Below are 21,398 nucleotides of genomic sequence, written 5' to 3'. Positions count from 1 at the left end.
GAAGATTTGCCAATGAGTAATAGCTCAAATAGCATAATCTCCCCATACTCAATTAAGAGGTTGCGGGTTCGAGTTTCATATCTTTGGTAAAAAAAAAAAAAAAATATGAGAAGATTTAAAAATAAACTCAAGTTATATTACCGAAACATCAAAGTGATCAAAGGCTGAACTCTGAAGAGAAAGCGGTACACACGTGGACACGTCATTATATTAATAATGGCTTAAGTTGACAATGGCTCCCTTAGCAGATACATTATAGTCCTTAACACTATCTATCTACAATGGGTTCCTTAGATACTAACTTGCTACTATGCTAGATTCAGGTTCAGTTCCTAGATTTCTTAAATTCCTTAGCACATGCAATATTAGTTGACCATTGATATAATTATAAACCACTATCTGGTGGAAGCAGTCATTTATGTTCATTGTTTCAATTCATATGTATATTTTTTCGCATCACACAGCACACAGGAACAAGTAAATGGAAGCAGTTAATCTTTTTATGTAACTATTAAAAGTGGAAGTATATTATTTCCTCAAGTTTTTCCTACTAACAGTACTACTACACGTGGACAAGAGCAAAGGCATCTAATTCTAATACAAGATATTTATTTATTCATTGATATATCTAATTTGGATGTAATCGAAAGCTCAGAGTTTTTTTCTTATTTATTCAGCGGCCTTTCCTTTGCGTCTGCTACTAGTACCAGTTTCCAGAAGGTAACAGACCATAGAATCGACATCATCCCCAAATATGCTGTATGCCTCAATAGCTTGAAGGTAAGTGAATCCCATACACATTAGAAGTTGTATGCTGCTGCTTTGATTTGTGTCCTGCTCTTTTCCCTGTTCCATATTCGATGACCCTGCTACTCACGTACACATTAAGCACACTTAGCTTATGCATTCCAACTTTCAATCACAAGGGTACAAATCATAATATCTATACATCATCATTTGCAAAACAAAAACTTGCATATCAGATAAAGGGGAAATTTTCTAATTGCTCAAAGTTTTATTTGATTTCATAGTTTATGAAGGCCTTAAACACTGCACCAACCTACAGAAACTAAAATAACACTATCTTCGAAGCAAATAGACCAACTAGTAGGAGAGTACAGAGTAGACACTCACTAGCTCCAGAAGAAGATGGCTCGGCATTTGATGTAGATGACTCTCTGTGCCCAAGTTGTTGCTTAATACCCTCAGCAAGATACTCAGCACGAGAAGCTTCCATCACAGAACGTTCAATTTCCTTCTCTGTGAGCTCAAGATCAGAGTAGAACCGTCCCTCAGCTAAAAGTGCCTGTAAAAAGAAGTTAGGAAAAAAGGGTGTCGTCAACATCAACTGAAATATAGAAACCATGTTGACACTTTGCAATTTGAAATACTTGCATTATCAATCTGATTGTTTTGTTGAGCTATGATAGCAGCCTTGACTTGATCTTTGTCAACATTTGTCTGCATTGCACAAAAAAAAGGGTACAATTAGCCAACCAATATAGTGAGAGAGATATAACAATGATCGGTGAGTCAATTTCCAAGTTGCAGGGTCATTTTCATAGGCCTCATAAGATCCTTGCTTAAAAGCGATGTTTTATAAATATTTAATTGATGTAAAATTCAATCTACCCATATATATATAAAAGAAGTGTGACATTAATTACTTACCCCACGAAGAGAGCTGAACCCAAGTCCAATGCCAACTGTTGGGCGCCGTGGGTCAACCAGGGAGTTATAATGATGTCCGTGGTGATAACTAAGCCGTATTGGTGGTGTGTCAGTGTTATAGCTTCTTTGAAATATGTTGATCGGTTCTGCATCAACAGCTAACATTACTATTAGCAAATAACTTACAAACCACAATCACAAGAGAAGTATAGACAGAAGCAATACCTGTAGAATAGGAGTATATATGAATTGGGCGATTATACATTTCACAGATGGCTTGGATCTCAACATTGTTACCATAGACCTGCCAACAAATGTAGGGTTAAATAAAAAATTTAAAGTACCTATCTACACATACAAACCAAGTAAAACTGCATGTAGCATTAAAATGGAATATAACCTGACATGGTAATTGAAATTTAAGAGGAATCAGAAAGATTGATGGGTTGCACACATAATAATTTGGATTTTATCTTGCCATATTTCAATTCAATAATCTTAAAGTTGCACAAAATGTATTATGATTTAAAAAATCATATCATTCAGCAGTCTATCGCATGAAATTGGCTATTTCCACATATTTCAAAAGTCAGCAATCAGCATGAGCACAGCCATCAGAGACTAAAAGCCAATATTTTACTCTATTTAACATATACAACTTTACGAATAAGAATAACCAACCACTTCTAGGTTAGAACTAAGATAATTGCTCTCAGAAAAGGGAAATGGCAAGTGACTGAATGGAATACAATTTATAGAAATGTAAACTGTTTTGAATTGAATTAAAACTACAAAAAAACAGCAACAAACTAAAAATGCACTTAATATCCAAATGCAAGAACTAAAAATCCACAAAAACTGTGGAGTTGGTTTATCTTATCAGCTAAAAAACAAAACAAAAAATAAAATAACAGTACAGTACAGAAGAAAAGCTGCCCAAACTAAACCGTGATCCCTACCTTATCTCTTCTCTTCCTTTTACAATATGACGTGAAGCCTTCTGTTATAAATTGAGAATAGTGGTCTCTCTCCTTTTCCTGAAGACATAAAACCAGTATTACTTATCTTACACCATCAAAGTATTTAAGCAATAAAGTGATAAAGATCCAAAATATGGTGATAGGAACTAGGGTGCAGATTTGTAGTAAGGATGAAAAGACATATATACATAGTGTAGTGTTATCATACCATGTAATTTATGCACAGCTGTCTGACGTCATCATATAATTCAGAGTCCCCATACACCTGATCTGCAATGGCACGGAAAAGGCAGTTTCCATCCTCTAACATCCTTTTTACTTCATAACCTTTCACCCTTCTAATATCAATTTCAAACTGTCGCTCTTTCTCCTGAAATGGATGTTGATGTCATTTGATGTAAAATGATTATCTCAATGATGGCCATTAAGAAACAAAGTTGCATTAATAAGGTGAAGTAATAGCCTTCAAATAGAAACTTTGTTCCCTGATATATAAATATGCAATGCAATATAATGCATTATAAAATATCAAAGCAAGGGATAAAGATTTGATCATACAACCACACCCAAGATAACCTTCAAAGGAAATATTGCTAAAGATCTTTGATGAATAGGTTGTATTAGGCCAGTGAGTTTGAGTCATAGCTGGGAAGAAACAACAAAGGAACAATTCTAAACCCTGTTGGGCTTTTTAGACTAACTTATGTGTGTACTTCACTTCATAGTTATCCTCTTCACAAAATGTGGTTATGGAACAAATAATCACCTCATTTGAAAAGAAGTATTCTTTGAATCAACCCACGAATATCAAGACATAGGTCAAGAGATTCCTGTGAAAATCAGGGCAGACATGAGACTATCATGTGATCATGTACCCGACCTATAGTGGGGTAAGGATTTGTTGTTTTAGTATTGTTTTATCCACTAATCCGCATACAACAACTCAGGATAAAGCACTGTGAATATGAAGGAAAGGATAAAAGAACAGATAATGCGTATTCACTTAATAAGATAAACTTACCACATCATCATAAGAGGACCCCAAGCATGGATTTTGCTCGTCAGCACTATTGTACCCTTCATTTTCACTATGAGCCCTCGGAGATGATGGTCGAGAGCCCGCAGGTGAAGTCCTAGCCGAAACCACAGGCCACGCAGCTGCTTTTCTAGGTGATCCTAAATGGACAGCATTTGAAGTCCCTGATACATTCCTTCTTGTTAAGTTATTTGCAGAAGGCTTAGGCGGCGGAACAGGTGGCGGTGGTGGGTGCGAGCTACCGCTAGTAGTATCCCCAATACAGGCCTCAACATCTGATGCAGGTTTTTCTCCACCCAACCCTCTCATCAATTCTTGGTGGACCACAGCATCCTCTTCTTTAACATCTTTACCAGTATCATCATCAGCTACTTCATCACCTGAGACGGTGTGACTCTGCTCTAACCTAGGACCTTCCAAGAAACCGTCATCACTGTTTGCCTTGCCACTATCACTGGTCCCACCATACTCCAAAAGATCATCACCAACAACCTGCTCCGCCGCCTCCTCTCCACATTCCTCATCCTTTCCAGCTGGAGGAACAGGCAAAGCCGGCTCCGGCCGAGGCCCTGAACGGCCCTGATTCTGATTCGGGTTCTGGTTAGAACCACTACCTGAAGAACCCCCAGAAGACCCTCGCTGAATCAGTATGCGAGTCATCGTTAATCAACCCTACCTACACTTGCCAAAATGCAACCTTTTCTTTCTGCAAGAACAGCACTGCACCGCCACCACCGCTTTCTTCTTTCCCAACGGTATGTCGCGTGTTCTAACCTTGGCCGAACAAGGACCGTTATTTCTTCTTCTTGCAAGCCAGTTCCTTCACGGAAAACGATCTCTGCATTTCCGTAAGAATTCTCATCAGACCCTAAGATTGTATGAAGAAAACAAAACCCCCTCTTTTAGGAAGTCGAATTTTACCCAGAGGTATTCACAGCTTCGCGACAGCAATCTGCAAACAAAGTCACCGTTACAAGAGAGATAATTAATCAAATTAAATGCACATGTTGTCCTTCTGAGGAGCATAATAAAGACGGATGACATAAGAAAGAGAAAGAACAAAAAAAGAAAGCGCAGAAATTGGAAGCATTAGAAAGAAGAAATGAAATTTGAAGCGGAGAGAAAGAAATGGGAGGTAAAGTGTTCACCGGAGGGAATGCGCAGCGATGATCGCGAAGAAGGAATTGAAAGATTAGGGTTTTGGTTGTGTATTGATGGCGATGGTGAGAGAAAGAGAGAGACAGAGAAGGAGAAGGAGGGAAATGAGGTGAGGGGTGAGAGAGAGAGAGAGAGAGAGAGAAGGGGGGGAAAAGTGGAAAACTGAGAAGCGAAGGGAAGGATAGAATGTTTTGTTTGTGAGAGAAGAGAAGAGAAGGAGACGGAGATAGAAAGCTCTCTGCTTTTAACGGTGGATTAACCTCTCAATACGACACGTGCTGCATTTCCACACTTAGTGGAACACACAACACTCAATTTTCCACTCTATAATCTCATTTTGGATCAAATTTATATTAATTCAACTATTTAATTTTAATATAAACTATTATATATAATTATTTAATTCCATTTTTTAATGATAATTCAAAATATAGTTATAAAGAATACTATTTATTAAGGTGATAATATATAATTAAATTAATATATATTATATTTTTATATTATTAATTTATTAAAATTAAATTCTTAATTAAATAGTAATTGAGCTTTGTTTTTCATTTTGTTATTATTCGTTCAACCTTTAAATACATTAAACTTTCACTCGATGTAAATTTTGGACATGGAATAGTTGTGAATTTTTTTAAATATTATTTATATATTAAAATTAATTATCAAAATTAATTATTATATATTTTTATATAAATATATATAGTTTAATTTATTTTTAATATGTATTTTATATTTCAATATATATTTTATATTAACTAATAATTTTAATGACTAATTTTAATATATACCTAATATAATAAAAAAATGAGAGAGAGGAGGGAAACACCGAGTGAGGTAGAAATAGGGATCCTAAAGTTTGGAATCGAGAAGAGTATCTACGTTTGGAAAACGATTCTTTCTCTGTTTTTATCACCAATTTGCCACAAGATATTTCTAAGAAGGAATTATTTCAATTGTTCCATTGGACGGGGCGAATCAATGACATATATTTAGCTCGGAAACTGAAAAATGAGAAGGTGTTCTTGTTTGCATTCGTTCGATATACGACGAAAGGGGGAGGGGCGATGAAGGCTATAGCAGAAATGCATCATACAGGTATAAGGGGGAAGATAATATCCGTAGGTGAGGCTAAGTATAGAAGGCCAAGGGAGGGGATGACCACTGGGATACGAAAGGGAGATATTGTAAGAACGGATATAGAGAACAGGCAACCAAGGAGAGGCAAAAGTCCTACAAGAGTGGAAGAAACAAGGAAGGATACATCTGTCAAGGACCCGCATGGAAACGGTTGGACGAAGAAGGTTGAAGTTCCAATAGCAAAAGAGAATTTCGATTGGCTGCTGAGGAGTCTAGTAGGAGGAACGACGATGGCCATTAACTTCAAATCGCTACAGAAAGCGCTCAGAAAGAATTTTCCTCAAGTTGTTGAAGTCAGAGAACTTAGAGCGTACAAAGTCTTGTTAGTTTTTGACACTGTGAAGAATGCAGAGGAAGCGTTCACATTCAAAATGAATAGTTTCCTGCAATTCTTTCATAGCGTATGGAGATGGGAGGAATCGGAACGTAGTGAGACTAGAAGAGTTTGGCTAGAATGTTATGGAGTTCCTTTACATATTTGGTCAGTGAAAACGTTCAACACGATAGGCAGCTAATTGATACTTGTGCATTTGACGTTATCAAGGAATGGGTGCATATCACTGTAGGTACTAGTGGTTTTGATGTCTTTGTAAAGGAGGTGGGACATGAGGTATATGGAGATACTTGTTTGTTGGAACGTGCAATCGTTAGGCAAACATGTGAAAGCTCAAATTCACCTCCCGGTGGAAGCGCGACGATGGCGACGACATGGGATCCGGCGGCTGAGCTCCTCATGGAACGGATAAATGAAGAAGATGGGGATAAGGGTAGAATGGTAATATCAGATATCTTTTTGAATGAATGCAATCTAGAGAATTCAAAACAGTATCAAATGCAACAGAAAATGGATTATTCAGAATAAATGGAATTAATGGCGCGACTGATTGTAAGGGAATTGATATTTATGTGGAGGTTGACTCGAAAAGAATGGATACAGATATCTGCGTTGATAAGGGAAGTGGGACCAAGAGAGCTGAGATAATTGTCCAAGGGGGGGAATGCTTTGGGTCTGGGCTCTAATGGTTCAGAGGCCCAAGCACAATGCTACAATTCCTGCCTCCTGAAGAGCCACAAAGGAATTAGGCCTACGAATGAGAACCGGATGGAATGTGAACGCTTGCCACAACTGACCGACAAGGAAGGTGGGCCAGGTCATGGACTGGGCGTGTGCTTCGGTTCGAGCCAGGCGGGTCCGTCTTTGAGAGCTGCTGCTCCATGCGGAATGGGTTGCGCAACTCAGCCTACCCAATTCCCTGATCACGCAGCTATGAGAGAAGGATGCCCGCAGACCATTGAGCAAGGGAGGCATGATAAGGATGCACATATCGGAAGCCAAACGCAAGGATACTGTAACGTTGTTGTGGAGGGCCGGGTAGCGAAGGTGTATGAGATGGGACAGGACAAAGTACAGGCAGTGGACTAGTTGAATTGCAGGAGAGCGAACCGGGCAACCCAGGGAGGCCAATGGGTGCAATCTCAGGAAGAGGAGAACAATGATGTAGAAGTCGGAGCTGGAGACAAAGCTGGGGAATGTGAAATTGTTGAAGAAAGGGTTACAGAGGATGTAGGATCCAATGCAGGAGAGGAAGAAACAAATCAAGATGCTGATCAGAGGCTTGCGCAGAAATGTCAGTTAACCGAAAATAAAGAAACATGGAAATTGGCAGTGGAGTCTGGTGCGATTTTTTATGATGAGAAAGAAGACATAATGGCAATCTTACAAAGTTAAAATGAAGCTATGGCGGCAAAAAGAAGGATAGCAAAACAAAAGGAGAAAGTTAGGAGGAGTAGGCCCAAATAACATAACAAGGTGTGGAAAAATTCCTTTAAATGATTTATAGTTGTTGGAATATTAGAGGACTAAGGGAGGATGGAAAATTGAGTATGGTGAAAGAGTTAAAAAAGAAGTTCAGATTAAATATGCTAGGTTTGATTGAAACTAAGAGGGAGGAAGTGACTAAATTTGATGTAGTTCGATTGTGGGGTTGTGACACGGTGGACTGGGATTATGTGGAATCAGTAGGAGCCTCTGGCAGTTTATTATTAATGTGGGACGATTTGTTGTTTAAACGATTGAACTGTTATAAAGGAGATGGTTGGCTTTGCGTTCAAGGTTTGCTGACAAAAAAAACTTTAGTTATGCATTCTGTTTGGTGTATGGAGCACATGTCCAGAGTGAGAAACTGATGATGTGGGAGGAGTTAAGCTATATTGTGGGTTTATGTCAAGTTCCGTTTTGTTTCTTGGGAGACTTCAACGAGATACTAAGGTTAGAGGAAAGAAGAGGCACTGCTAGTTTACCGGCATCTGCAATAGACTTTAAGGAATGGTGCAAGATTTACAGCTAGTGGATTTACCGCTAACTGATCGAAAATTCACATGGTTTCGAGGTCGTTCTTGTAGTCGCATAGATAGGGTTCTGGTCAGTGTGGAGTGGCTGGAGGAGTTTTCAGATATTCGGTTGAGAGGAGGACCTAGAAGGCTGTTAGACCATTGTCCGTTGATTCTAGAAGATGCAAGACTTAGTGCGGGTCCAAGACCGTTCTGAAGCTTAGGTGATGAACAGTTCACTAGTAAGCTGAAGGCCTTGATGGTACCGCTAAGGAGATGGCACAAAGACAATTTTGGGGACATTGACGATAGGATAAAGAAGTTTGAAGAAGAGATTAAAAAGATTGATGATATGGTTAGTGTTAGTAGTTATGATGGAATATTGGAGGCTAGATGGAAGGCTCTTGTGACTTGTTGTGCGAAGTGGTATGCCAGAAAGGAGATCCATTGGAAGCAGATGTTCCGATCTCAATATGCTAGAAATATGGACAAGAACACCAGATACTTCCATAACTTAGCATCGGCTAGAAGAAGGAACAACAGAATTGACTCCCTAGTAATTAATGGCAGGGTGGTGAGGAACCATGCCAGAATAAAAGTGGCAATTACAAGATTTTATAAAGAGCTATATCGACAGGAATATACTCCGAGGATTGGACTTCGTGATGGGTTGGTAAAGCAGATTAATGAAGACGAGGCAGCAGAGCTAGAGGTGATGCCATCGCCTGAGGAAATACGAGAGGCAGTATGGGATTGTGAGTCCAGTAAAGCGCCGGGTAGTGATGGGTACAATATGAACTTCATAAAGAAATGTTGGAGTGAGATAGGCAAGGAGTTTACTGAAGCTATGTTGGGCTTTTTTCAAAGTGCGAAGCTACCATCGGATGCGAATGTAACATGGGTGGCACTAGCTCCAAAATTTGTGGCAGCTAAGGAACTTAAAGACTTAAGGCCAATTAGTATGGATGGTTGTGTATATAAGGTGATATCTAAAGTCTTGGTGAGAAGAATGCGGTCAGTGATGCCAGGTTTAGTGGGAGAGACTTAGTCTGCATTTGTAAAGGGTCGCAAAATACATGATGGTGCTCTCATTGCTTGTGAGACGGTCCAATGGTTGAAGTTGCGCAAGAAGCAGGCGGCAATTATCAAACTATACTTTCAGAAAGCTTATGACAGAGTGAGATGGAGTTTTGTGGATGTTGTGCTACAAAAGATGGGTTTTGGTCTTAGATGGAGGGCATGGGTGAAGGAATGTATGACTATAGCGTCTATGTTGGTGTTGATTAATGGGTCACCATCCAAGCCGTTCAGGATGGAGAGAGGTCTTAGACAAGGAGATCCTCTTTCTCCTTTTCTATTCGTTCTTGTGGTTGATCTCTTGCACAGGATGGTGGGTGAGGCAGTTAGGAATGGACGCATTTCTCCACTGTTGGTGGGAAGGGATAATATAGAATTGTCGCATCTCCAATTTGCGGATGACACAATCTTATTTTGCCCACAGGATACGGAAACAATACTGAACTATAAGAGGCTCTTGCGTGGTTTTGAGTTGATGTCTGGCCTGAGTATTAATTTTGATAAATCAAATCTGATTTCTGTTAACTGTGAGCAAGAATGGGTGACAAATATGTGTGGATTATTGGGATGCGCCGAAGCTAGTTTACCTGTCAGGTACCTAGGAATCTCTCTAGGTGCAAAACCCCCGGTTGGTGAAGACCTGGAAACCGATCATAGATAAGGTGAAAGATAAGCTCAGCTTGTGGAAAGCCAAGTCCCTCAACAAAGCGGGCAAGCTAGTTCTCATAAAATTCGTTCTAAATAGTCTATCGGTTTACTACTTAAGCTTGTACAAGATGCCAAAGGCGGTTGCAAAAAAGATAATCGGGCTACAGAGAAGGTTCTTGTGGAGTAAAGAAGATGGGAATAACGGTATACCACTTGTGAAATGGGAGATGGTGCAAGCTCTGAAAAGGTTAGGCGGTTTGGGGGTGGGGAATGCATTAATCAGAAATGCATCACTTCTGTTCAAGTGGTGGTGGCGTTTTTCGAAAGAAGATTGTCCGTTGTGGAAGAAGGTTGTATGCTCTTGCAATCATTTGAACCCTTTTGTAATATTATCAAAACAGCCATTACTGTTAAAGGGTGGCTCGTGGAAAGATATTTGTCAGCTTAATATTAGAGAGCCACAGGCAAGAGGTATGATGATTAATGGCTTGGCTATAGAGGTGGGAAATAGCAGACGTATTCGTTTCTGGGAGGATGACTGGCTACAAGGTGGTACTTTGAAAGATAGTTTTGCAAGACTTTTCTCTATCTCAAATCAACAAGGATCCGTTGTAGGGGATTGTGGGTTCTGAGATGGGATAGAGTGGGTGTGGAACTTTCAGTGGAGGAGAGAGTTATTCCAATAGAAATTTGAGTTGCTTAATCAACTTCATGAACGATTACGACTAGTCAGAATGTCGCCTAGTAGAGAGGATGCAATTGTATGGAAATTTGATAAAACTGGTATCTTTTCTACTAATTCTTTTGTGCAGGTGCTGCAGAAAGAGACTCTCTCGAAAGACATTACAAGCTACAGCTTCACTAGCGCCATTTGGAGAGGATTGGTACCTCCAAGAGTTGAACTCTTTGCGTGGTTTGTTTTAGTAGGCAGAATCAACACTAAAGAGAGGCTGAGTAGGCTAGGAACCATACATCATAGCGATAAGATTTGTCTTTTGTGTAAAAAGGAAATAGAATTTGTGCACCATTTGTTTCTTAGTTGTGATTTTACTTGGCAGGTGTGGTGTACTTGGTTGACGTGTGCAAATAGAGCGTGAGCTATCCCGAGGATGGTCAAAAATCTATTTGAGAGTTGGATTGAAGTGCCTAGACGCAACTCTGAGAAAAAGAAGTGGTTGATAGGGTTCTTTACTATTATCTGGAACATTTGGTTAGAACGAAATAACAGAATTTTCCAGAGCTCTGAGACAGGTGTTGATGGCATCAAGAATAGGTCGTTTATGAGCTACAGGGATTGATGTGGTGTTGATCCATTTGGTTGTTGATGGCAATGTTAGAGATGACAGCAGATTATATCTATGTCTTTATTTTAGTTTTACTGTTGCTTTCTTGTTCCTACTTGCTCCACTTTAATGTGTCGAGTTATCTCTCTTCAAAAAAAAAAAAATTAATCACTTTATTAACTTGTCAAAAAAAATTAAATGCATGTATTCAGCTCAATAATATTTAACTGTATAATTGATATTGTTTTGGTAATTTAATCAGACTTAAAAGTATAATTGCTTAATTGATAGCAGTGCTGCTATTAGTACAAGAGGTTTTACTAAAAGATTAATGATTTAAACTCACCAAAAACCATTCAAACAATCGTGCACGTGAATTATACGTTTTTTTTCTCTGTTTTTTTTTGTATGTTTCCTCCTTTTTTTTGGTATTGCTATTGTTGTTAATGTTTTTTTTTCTTTTTTACTCTTCTTCTTGATATTATTGCAGATTTTTTATATTTTTTTGTTTGTTTTTTTTTCTATTTTTCTTATTTTTATTCTTTTTTGAATGGATAAAACAATAAAAATTATGAAAGGAAAAACCAAAAAAGAGAAAATGAAAAAAAAAATGACAAAGAAAAAAAAGTAGATAATGAAAAAGAAGCACATAATTTTTTGTTAGAAAGTATAAAAATTTATTAAGATATTATAAAAAAATTTTCATACAACGCAAAAAAAAAAAATTCCGATATTTCATACTACATAATTAGAGTGATGAAAAAAATTTAAATATCCTCTTAAAAGAATTTAAAAATTAATAAAGCTTACCAGAAATATACACACAAAAATTTATAGAAAATTAAAATTTTAAACTAATATATAAAAATTTATATGTTGATCACATAAAATTTTTGTGTTGTGTACTGAAATTTTTATATTTAATAATTTTATTGAATATATGAAAAAAAAAAAAATAAAAAAAAAAAGAAAAAAAATATCACACAAAAGAAGCTTTTGGATAAACTTTTATCAAATAAGTCAGATTATTTCTTAAAGAAATTAACCTCATTTATTATTTTTTCTATTATTATAAATTTGAAATAAAGAATTTATAAAACAAAAAAGAAAGGATTTCCAGGACTCGCTAGGCATCTATGTTTCATAGTATTTTTTTACTATGATTTTATGGAAATTATTATGTTACAATAGAGAATAAAAGCAACACAAAATATATATTAAATTAATCTGTTGTTGATGGCACGTGCCACCTTAGTGAGTGTGAGTCGTTAGCAAGTATAGCAAACTTAGCATGGTAACAAAGAGTGACATGGCAAATTTCACTTTATGTTTGGATTGGGCATGGGAGATGTGGCTGTTAATAATAGATTACTTGCTTCCTCACCACTGAGAGGTGTATATGATCTAACCCGATTTGAAAATTCGTTCCAATATGAATATTTTAGAAATTAATTTAGTGTGATTTTATTTTTATTAGGTAAGATCTCAAAAATAGATCTAGATATTGTTTAAAATTATATTCGAGATAAATTTGATTTTATTTGATTTATGTGCATTTTAATAGAATTAAAAAAAATATTTTTTAAATTAATTTTAATATTATGTTATATTAATTATAAGTTTATTTTTTTATTTTTAATTATACTTGTTAAATTAGAAAATAGATAAAAAAACATCAAATTAAAATTTATAAACAAATTCAAGTTTAAATATAGATATCAAATTTTCAATAACAAATTTTTTTTATAAATAAGTACATTATAAATAAATTTTTTTATAAATAATTTTTTAATAAATTATTAGTAAAATTTTAAAAGTCCAATTTTTATCCAATTTTAATTCAGTATAATTATGACTAGAAAATATTTAGATTTCATCAGATTTAAAATTGAGTTAAAATCTAAAAAATAGAGTTGATATATCTTTAGTACAGAATCCAAGTTAAGACAAACCTAATTTTACTTAACCTATGTACACCCCTACTCACCTACTCACCACCATGTATAGCTGCTACGTGGTGGTATCGCCGCCACCTTTTTACGAAATATACACTATACGTTATTTAACACAATGACGCAATTGAACAATGTGGCAATGAGTGGCCACTTCTTTTATTCGCACTTGGTTTAATAATAGAATTTAGTTTTAATATAAAATTTTTTATATACTAGTATAATTACAATATTTTTATGATTATTTATATAGTTAATATATAAAAAATTTATTTTTTATTAATATATTATTACATAATTAAACATATATATATAATTATTTTACACTAATAGTATATTAAAATTAAATTTCTAATAATAATAATAATAATAATAATAATAATAATAAAAATTTAATTTTTATGTATCAATAGTATAAAATTATTTTATACAAATGTTTAATATTAAATTACTACATCACTAAAAATAATTATTTTTTTAATTTATTATTTAAAAGATCATCCAAATATATAAATTTAATAATTGAATAACCTAAAAAATTATTTATATTGTTAGTACGTTAAAATTAAACTAATAATATTAATTAGTCATATTTTTGCTTAGCAATAAACCAATAATACTATTCTTATTCTTTTGTTAAATGTAAAATTGATCAATTGGCAATCAACCAAGTGTTGTACCTAAAAGCATAGAGCACACATATTTATTCACTAAATAACCCAATTGCATGTGTTGATAACCTTTATAAACTGTACCATTAATGAAAATTATGACAAATGGCCACTACTCCATTTGCATCATGAGCCAAGTATAAAATAACATGCATAGGTTATAGGATATGATGCACGGATACTAACATGGATATGGCACGTAATTTTAAAATTTTATATGATACGAGACACGTATACATATAAAATATAAAATATTTGTTAGATAAATTATAATGATATTTTGATATTTTATTGATATTAAAATATTTTTTGTTTTAATAAATAATAATATATACTATATCTAAATTTATTTTAAAAATATATGTTAAGAATAAGACACGCTGACATGTGAATATGTGATGGTATTTAGATTATTAGATACGTCCAGACGTATTCGGAGAAGAATTTTTTATTTTTTATTAAAATACGGTTGAACACATCAGACACGCGTGTCGGACGAGTGTCAATGAGTGTCAATGAGTGTCGTGTTCGAAATGTGTCCGACACGCGGTGCTTCATAGGTTATAGGTATACTAGATGACAACCTAGACTTAGTTATGATACAATGTAGCCGCAAGTTTATCAAATTATATAAAATTAATATATTCGAATATAATTTTGTATTTGATTTTGGCACTGACTAATAAAGCTGAAAGAACGAACTTAGATAGAAGTCTAATAGTTTAAAAAAGTGGAATGGTTATTTTTAGCGCTCTATATAATAATAATCATTCATGCAGGCGTGAAGCTTAGATATAATGCTTTTGTTGAGTTCAGTTCATACTATCATATTTTCATAAGGAAAAGTTTAGAGGCCCAGCAATGTTTGTGTTTTTTGTCAGTTTTAACCATTAAAAGAAAAGTGAGTAATTTCTCACCATTAGATGTAATCTCACACCATTAAAAACATTATTGATGGCCAATTAATGGTTACAAAATACCAAAATTGCTGCCCCTAGCATTGCTCTTTTCATAATAGTGTGTTTTTCATCAGACATCACTTTTGTGGACATTACCATATATGAAGTATTAATATAAGGAGTCACTGGAAATCACAAAAAAGTTTGAACATGATTTTACACACAAGACAGAGAAGTTAACAATAGTTAGGAGTAACATGTAACAATCACAACCATCTCCATCCCTTTTTCAAGTTTCAACCACCTCTTTTGAGGGCCAAAGAGGACACAAAAATCAAGAAAGACAAGAAAACCGCCGCGACAAAAGAAACAACCACCGCCTCGCTGGTAACCTGGCAAAAGTCCGTGAACTGCTGACAAACAGCCATCCAGTTGGCGTCTTGGCTGCCGTTGTGAGCTAAGTATACAACAGCAGCAGCAGCTGAAGCAGCTGCTATCACAAAGGCCATCATAACCTGCAATTTTGATCATTTCTCTTTCTAGTTAAGTGCATTACATGAACAAATTCATTATATTGATATCATGAATGGACGCATTGTCTTTTCGCATTGTTGTTCTCAAAAGCTTAAAGTAATAAGAAGAGACACATAAATGGTTATATATTTAATTCGCATATTGAGCCGAAGCTTACTGTATCGATGATCAATAAGAGAAGCCTTGGCCCTGCTGCAAGAGGCCTAACAATGCAGACAATCGAGAATGGCAGGGAGAGTACGAGAAATCCAGCCACTGCTGCATTTGCTACCACAAAAAACCTGCTTGTAAAGACCAAAGTTAATAGATGATATTGAATTTTTGAAGAATTCTATCTGAACATAATATGACTAATCAGACAGAAAATGGGTTCATATATATAGTGACAGATATGAATAAACTTACCGGAACATAGGAAAATCATCCCATTGAGCATGGAACTGAAAGAACTGAGTGAAGAATGGAAGAACCTGTTCATTGTTCCCCATAAGGATAGCAGCGCCGAAAGCGGCCCCAATAGCGCCAAGCCTCAGGATGAAGTCTAGGATTGCAACACCCTTTTTCCATCCACCTCTTTGGAGTGGGGTGGCTTTTGTTGAAACTATGGGTGCCAAAGGTTGAGCATCCTCAGCAATGGATTTGCCTTTGCCATTGTTGGACCTTGTCCTCTTGGATTGTGGCTGCGGCGAGGTAGCTGCCGGTGCATCAACCTCTTTGCTGGGCTCCATCATATGATATTGCAGTGCTCTTTTTAAGGGTATGGAAAAATGGTTTTCTTTTTCTTGGAATGTGATCTAAAGCTGTTATATATATATACATAGATGTGAAAGACGGTTGTACCATTCAATTAACAGAGTTAGTTTGTGTAGATTTTTACATTTTCGTGGAGTTGGGGTTTAGAATTTTGTTCTGATCATGTTTCTGACTAAGGAGTTGTTAAGAACTTACTTGCTCCAACCCGTACCAAAAGCATTTTCCTATGATTTCGTCAGGTTCTTAGTGCTAATCTCATGTGACAACTTCACCTACTAAATTTACAAATGATTTGACAAACCAATACGTGCAGAATTCAAGAAAAGAATATTAGAAATAAGAGATAGTACCTCAAGTACCATACGAAGGGATTTGTTAACACGTTGATTGGGAGAGTTCATGCATATGTTTATATCACAATTGCAAATTTGCCACGAAGTCGGTGTTTTCTTTATATCGTAGTTAACAGACCTACCTGGTATCGGTCCTTAGTAATCTTTCTCCTGTGACCGAAGCTTTTAGCATAGCTTAGAACAACATAATCACAAGATGCAGAAAGACCTGATAGCAAATAGGTGAAATAGGGAACCGGAGGATACTATAGAGTTTAAATAATCAGAGTTTTTCTTTATTATTCACCTTAACTGAATAAAATGCCATTTTGGCATACACGTATGCCAACATCCTCTTCTCATTTTACAAGCTGCAATCATACAGCAATCCGTACTTTACATTATATCCTCAAAAATTGACATGGTCGAAACTCAAAAGAATACAGTATAAACATCCCATCAACGTTTCCTATTTGTGCTATAAAAGGCATATGTTCAGGAATTTCCTTACGAACGACAAGGGGTTCCTACCCTTAAAAAAAAATATAACAAAATTTAGTATCATGTCCACTAAGAAATGTACTCTATGTCTTCAGTTTCCACCCTCGTGCAGCAAGCGATTCACAGACCTTTTTAGCTGCATCAGCAGTGTCATTCAGGGGCGGATAGCTCCAACTTTCTGATATCTGAAAATTTAAGGAAACATAACCAATGAAACAGTAGCAATGGAATGGAATGCCAACAATGCAATATATATATATATATATAATCCTTCTGCATAATTTTCAACCCTTGAATTTGATAGATAAGTAAAAGAATAACTTACATCTTCTGAACCCGTAAAAGGCCTGACAACCCCTCTTTCTCTCAATGATTTGTGGAATTCTGTGAACTTCCATTTGCACCTCTCAGCTCCGATAACATAAACAGGCTTCCTGTGGGAGGAATGAAATTGTTTTCTTGTGAGAAAAGGTATGCCAGAAATTAAAATTGAACAATAAAATTGAGTTTTCAGTAAAGTCATTTAGTGGTTAGGTAAGCCAAATTAATTGAACTGTAAAAATACTTCTAACAAGCTTACCCAGTGCTGCAAGCTTCACTTATCATGCTCACAGAATCTGCTGTGACAACAAACGCATCTGCCCAAGCTAGATGCCCCAAATGTGGGTTTGGTTCTGAAAATTGTGCTCAATTGTCAGAGCTTACTATCAAAACAAATCTCTTAACAACCAAATCTAAACCAGAATAAATCTTTACCTTGTCCATCCCAAATATGAACTTTGGGATTACCCCCAAGTTCCTTCAATATAGTATCTGACACCTGTTTCAAAGGCAAAAGAAAGAGAAGAGTGAGTCAGAGATAACAAATAAAATAAAATAAAATGGATATTGTATGAACCATGGAATGACTAACCTTTTGTGGTGTTCTCTCTGAAAAGGATATTCTCACACTCCCGCAACTAGCAAGGACATTAAGCAAAGAGGCTGCTAACTGCTTTGCAAGATCAACACCATATCGACAGTTTCCTGTATCCATAATGGAAATTAAGCAAATTACTACATTCTTTTGACCATTGCAGTTTTAAACACAAATCCTGAAAGACAGGCATAGTAGAAATTACTTGTTGGTCCTCCAATGTTGACTACAAGCAAGGGCTTAGGAACACTGGCAAACACATCATGCCATGTAATGGCAGCATTACGGAGTGAAGCAAAATCTATTTGATGTAGGGCTCCCACGGTAAGAACCTGAGTTTTAATTACCACATATCAATCCTCAGAAATAGACAGTAGCTAATACCATAGATGAAATCACAATTTCTCAACTTCAGTACATGCACATGGAACATTATACATACCACATGACTATCTGCAGGCTCGCGTGGAGTTATCCACCTTCGAAGAACCCTAGGAACTTGTTTCTGTGCTTGTGGAGTCAATGGATAATAATCATGACGAGGTGTAATCACCATGTCAAATCTGTGCAAATGCACCCTTGGATGTTGTATCTACCAAAGCAGAAATAAATTCAGACTAAATATCAAGCCAATCTTTATTATTAACGATAAATATCAAGCAAAAATAGAGCAGAAGAAAACATTGCTACATGCAAACAGAGACAAGGTAATACACAATCCAGCATTGTAAGGAGCAAGCACATCTTTATTATTGTTAGTTTTGGAAAAATTAAGTATACACAACTGATGGTCTGATAATTAAGTATACAAAACCCCGTATGGTCTGACAAAGCAAGGTTCTCATATATTTTCTCACCTTGAGAGAGTCAAATGTTGGATTTCACCATTGATTATACTCATTAGTGGGTGTTATATTTTCGTTAACCTGGTAAATCAATAGTGAGGTCCAACACTCAACTTTCACAATTGAGATGATCCATTCCCAAAGGAAAGCTAAGCGTCCTGCAGATTCCTGTCAAGAACATCCCAGGGAATAGTAGAACTAAACAACCTTAAAGAGTGAAAGTACAATCACCTTAATGCATTGAACTTATTTTATTACTATATCATCTTACAGATTGTATTTCAAAAGAACAAGTAAATTAGAAGCTATACCATCAAAGAAAAATAAAAACAGGGCAAACAAAAGTATCACAAGGCAAATTGACAAGTGCTTGACATCATATAACTTGAATCATAGTGCTTATCTATGTATTATGGTGCATCAAAACAACATCTAGAATATAATGCACATGAATTTATCATACCAACTAAAAGGATATCTCAGCAAAATACAATTTAAAAGAAAAAAGTTATACAGGAGATTCGCGGACCTGAACGACAAAAACACTCTCAGATGCCAAACGTTTTATCGAACTTGCAGTAGAAATGGTGTCCCTTCCAGATGCAACCACCAACAACGGTCCCTCCCTAGATGAAAAAAAAGCATCATTTATATTGTTCTTTCTATGATACAAACTGCCAAATATTTTAAGCATGCAAGACATGTATGTCCCATAAACCACTTAACAGACACTAAAAGGACACCTACGGGGTTTTGCTTTAGATGAAAAGTAATCAGTTGAAACCATAGAGGAGAAAATTAGGGAGCTCAATTTCCACAACCTCATAGTTTATCATATGTGTGCATATATTTCCTCATCCTCTAATAACACAACATGGAATACTGGTGGATTCCCTTGGGGTTAAGAAAGCCTAGACATAATGGTGAAACTACCATACAGAAGCCTATAAAAAAAAAAAAACCTTTTCTGAAACGTAGGAGAACATATTCATCTTAGCCTACTTATATTCCAAGACTTGGTATCAAATTTGAGAAACACCAGCAAAGATAATCCTCTACAACTCCATAGTCTCTGTTATACCGAATATGATTGAGACTACGAGAGTGAAAAGCTGAGTTAACTAAGGGACTGGTGTCCAATTTTCATGCTTCAAAAACGCCCCTTGTTCTAAATGTCAACTACATAGATGTTCTTTGATGGTTATAAAGCTTTTTCCTCATAACTTCCAATAAGTTACTATTTGAAGTTAGAACCATTCTAACTTGTAATTCATAGCATACAATAAGACAGATAACTGTATAATGATTGGAAACAAGGATAAGAACGATTCAGTTATAAAGAGGGAACAAGAATTCAATACTTTTCAAAAGAATCACGAGCCAAATTGACTATGTGCTTGACATCAGCCTCTAGAACCGCCAACAATCCTTCAGCAGCAGAGTCACTGAAACCATTTCGACCAAGCTTGGCGTGTTGTAGATGAGATTTGAAGACAAGTTGGGAGCAAGCACGGAATATCCTTATGATATAATCGATCTTCTTGTGGAGAGACACCGGAAGCCATTGAAGCAACTCGTTGATTCCACCCTTGGGCCTCGTCACACGCTTCACGAGTCAAAATCACAACGAAATCAGTTAGAAGAATTTAGAAAAAGTTAGTTGCAGAGAGAGAGAGAGAGAGAGAGAGTTGGGAGAAAGTACATAGAAGAGGTGGTTATCAGAGAGACCAAGGGCTCGAACCAATCCGAGGGACTGATTCTCAGAGGAAGGGAAACCGTTGCCGATGACGACGGCGCGGCGGACGATGATGGCGGAATCAAAGACGTCGGGAGTAGACCTGGGGGCGGTGGGGCTTGGCGGCTCAGGAAGCTGAATTGGCCTCATCCACGCTGATTTCATTCCATTCATTGAATCTTCCAAAGCATCCCACACTCAAATTCGAAGAAGAAGAATGAATGAATGAAGAAAAAGGTTTTGTCCTTCAAGTCTACACAATTTCACTTTCACTTCCCCTCGGTTTGTTAATTACTTTGCTCGTATTTCGTAAATGACAAGCAAAACCAACTCTGCTGATTCTGTGTTTCCTTTTTTGGGTCGCTAACTGGCGATTCATAATATATTAGCGGGTAAAGGCACGAGGCCCATGGGCTGAAAACCACTGCTAGTTCCTTCTTCTCGGAATTCTGGTCTTTTTAGCTCTATAATTTTCAATTCTACTAGGTATCCTTTAAAAGTTATACAATATTTTGCCTTTTATTACAATAATTTAAAAAAATTAAAACAAACACATCTAAAAATTATAAATAGATTTAGGCCTAGTTTGGATAACTAACTTAATTAAGCTCTTTTTGATAAAATAACTTAAACAATAAATAACTCTGTTAAAAGTAACTTATAAATAAGTTATTTTGTGTTTGGATTTTTAACTCTAAAAGTGCTTATTTTAAAGAAATGTAATGAAAAATAGAAGTATTATGAGAGAAGTCATTTTTTTTAACTTCTCTATAAGCTCCAAAATAGCTTCTTAAAAAGTTGCAATTTGGTTTTGAAAATTGCACCCGACATTAATACTACTACTTTTCATAAGTCAAAAGTGTAATGAAAAATAGAAGTATTATGAGAGAAGTCATTTTTTTTAACTTCTCTATAAGCTCCAAAATAGCT

At 36.0% G+C, this 21,398-nt stretch overlaps 3 protein-coding genes across 4 annotated transcripts; all 3 read right to left on the bottom strand.

Moving 5' to 3' along the window:
- Positions 1-478: 478 nt before the first annotated feature.
- Positions 479-5,060, bottom strand: OTLD1 (OTU-like cysteine protease family protein). 2 transcript variants are annotated; one of them, XM_088496865.1, is made up of 10 exons: positions 4,836-5,060; positions 4,609-4,639; positions 3,673-4,525; positions 2,860-3,021; positions 2,631-2,708; positions 1,897-1,975; positions 1,672-1,817; positions 1,396-1,461; positions 1,135-1,306; positions 479-869 (listed from the first exon to the last, which is right to left on the bottom strand). In XM_088496865.1, the coding sequence occupies exons 3-10, from the start codon at positions 4,345-4,347 to the stop codon at positions 670-672; spliced, it is 1,578 nt and encodes a 525-aa protein (XP_088352991.1). In that variant the 5' UTR covers positions 4,348-4,525; positions 4,609-4,639; positions 4,836-5,060; the 3' UTR covers positions 479-669. The 2 variants fall into 2 exon arrangements, with proteins under 2 accessions (XP_088352991.1, XP_088352992.1); XM_088496866.1 differs by having other exon boundaries at positions 479-866; positions 4,836-5,046.
- Positions 5,061-14,993: 9,933 nt separating this feature from the next.
- On the bottom strand, positions 14,994-16,147 carry LOC107612594 (casparian strip membrane protein 5). Its single transcript, XM_016314284.3, has 3 exons — positions 15,792-16,147; positions 15,544-15,667; positions 14,994-15,367 (listed from the first exon to the last, which is right to left on the bottom strand). The coding sequence occupies exons 1-3, from the start codon at positions 16,115-16,117 to the stop codon at positions 15,149-15,151; spliced, it is 669 nt and encodes a 222-aa protein (XP_016169770.1). The 5' UTR covers positions 16,118-16,147; the 3' UTR covers positions 14,994-15,148.
- Positions 16,148-16,742: 595 nt separating this feature from the next.
- On the bottom strand, positions 16,743-20,825 carry ELM1 (fission ELM1-like protein (DUF1022)). Its single transcript, XM_016314285.3, has 10 exons — positions 20,436-20,825; positions 20,095-20,339; positions 19,263-19,359; positions 18,331-18,480; positions 18,094-18,220; positions 17,886-17,998; positions 17,729-17,792; positions 17,553-17,646; positions 17,298-17,406; positions 16,743-17,157 (listed from the first exon to the last, which is right to left on the bottom strand). The coding sequence occupies exons 1-10, from the start codon at positions 20,640-20,642 to the stop codon at positions 17,056-17,058; spliced, it is 1,308 nt and encodes a 435-aa protein (XP_016169771.1). The 5' UTR covers positions 20,643-20,825; the 3' UTR covers positions 16,743-17,055.
- Positions 20,826-21,398: the final 573 nt, after the last annotated feature.

Source organism: Arachis ipaensis, chromosome B8 (genome assembly GCF_059453495.1).
Source record: "Arachis ipaensis isolate K30076 ecotype BB chromosome B8, ASM5945349v1, whole genome shotgun sequence".
Classification (NCBI taxonomy): domain Eukaryota; kingdom Viridiplantae; phylum Streptophyta; class Magnoliopsida; order Fabales; family Fabaceae; genus Arachis; species Arachis ipaensis.
The sequence above is the reverse complement of the archived record's forward strand: the minus strand, read 5'-3'. Positions and strand labels throughout refer to the sequence as shown.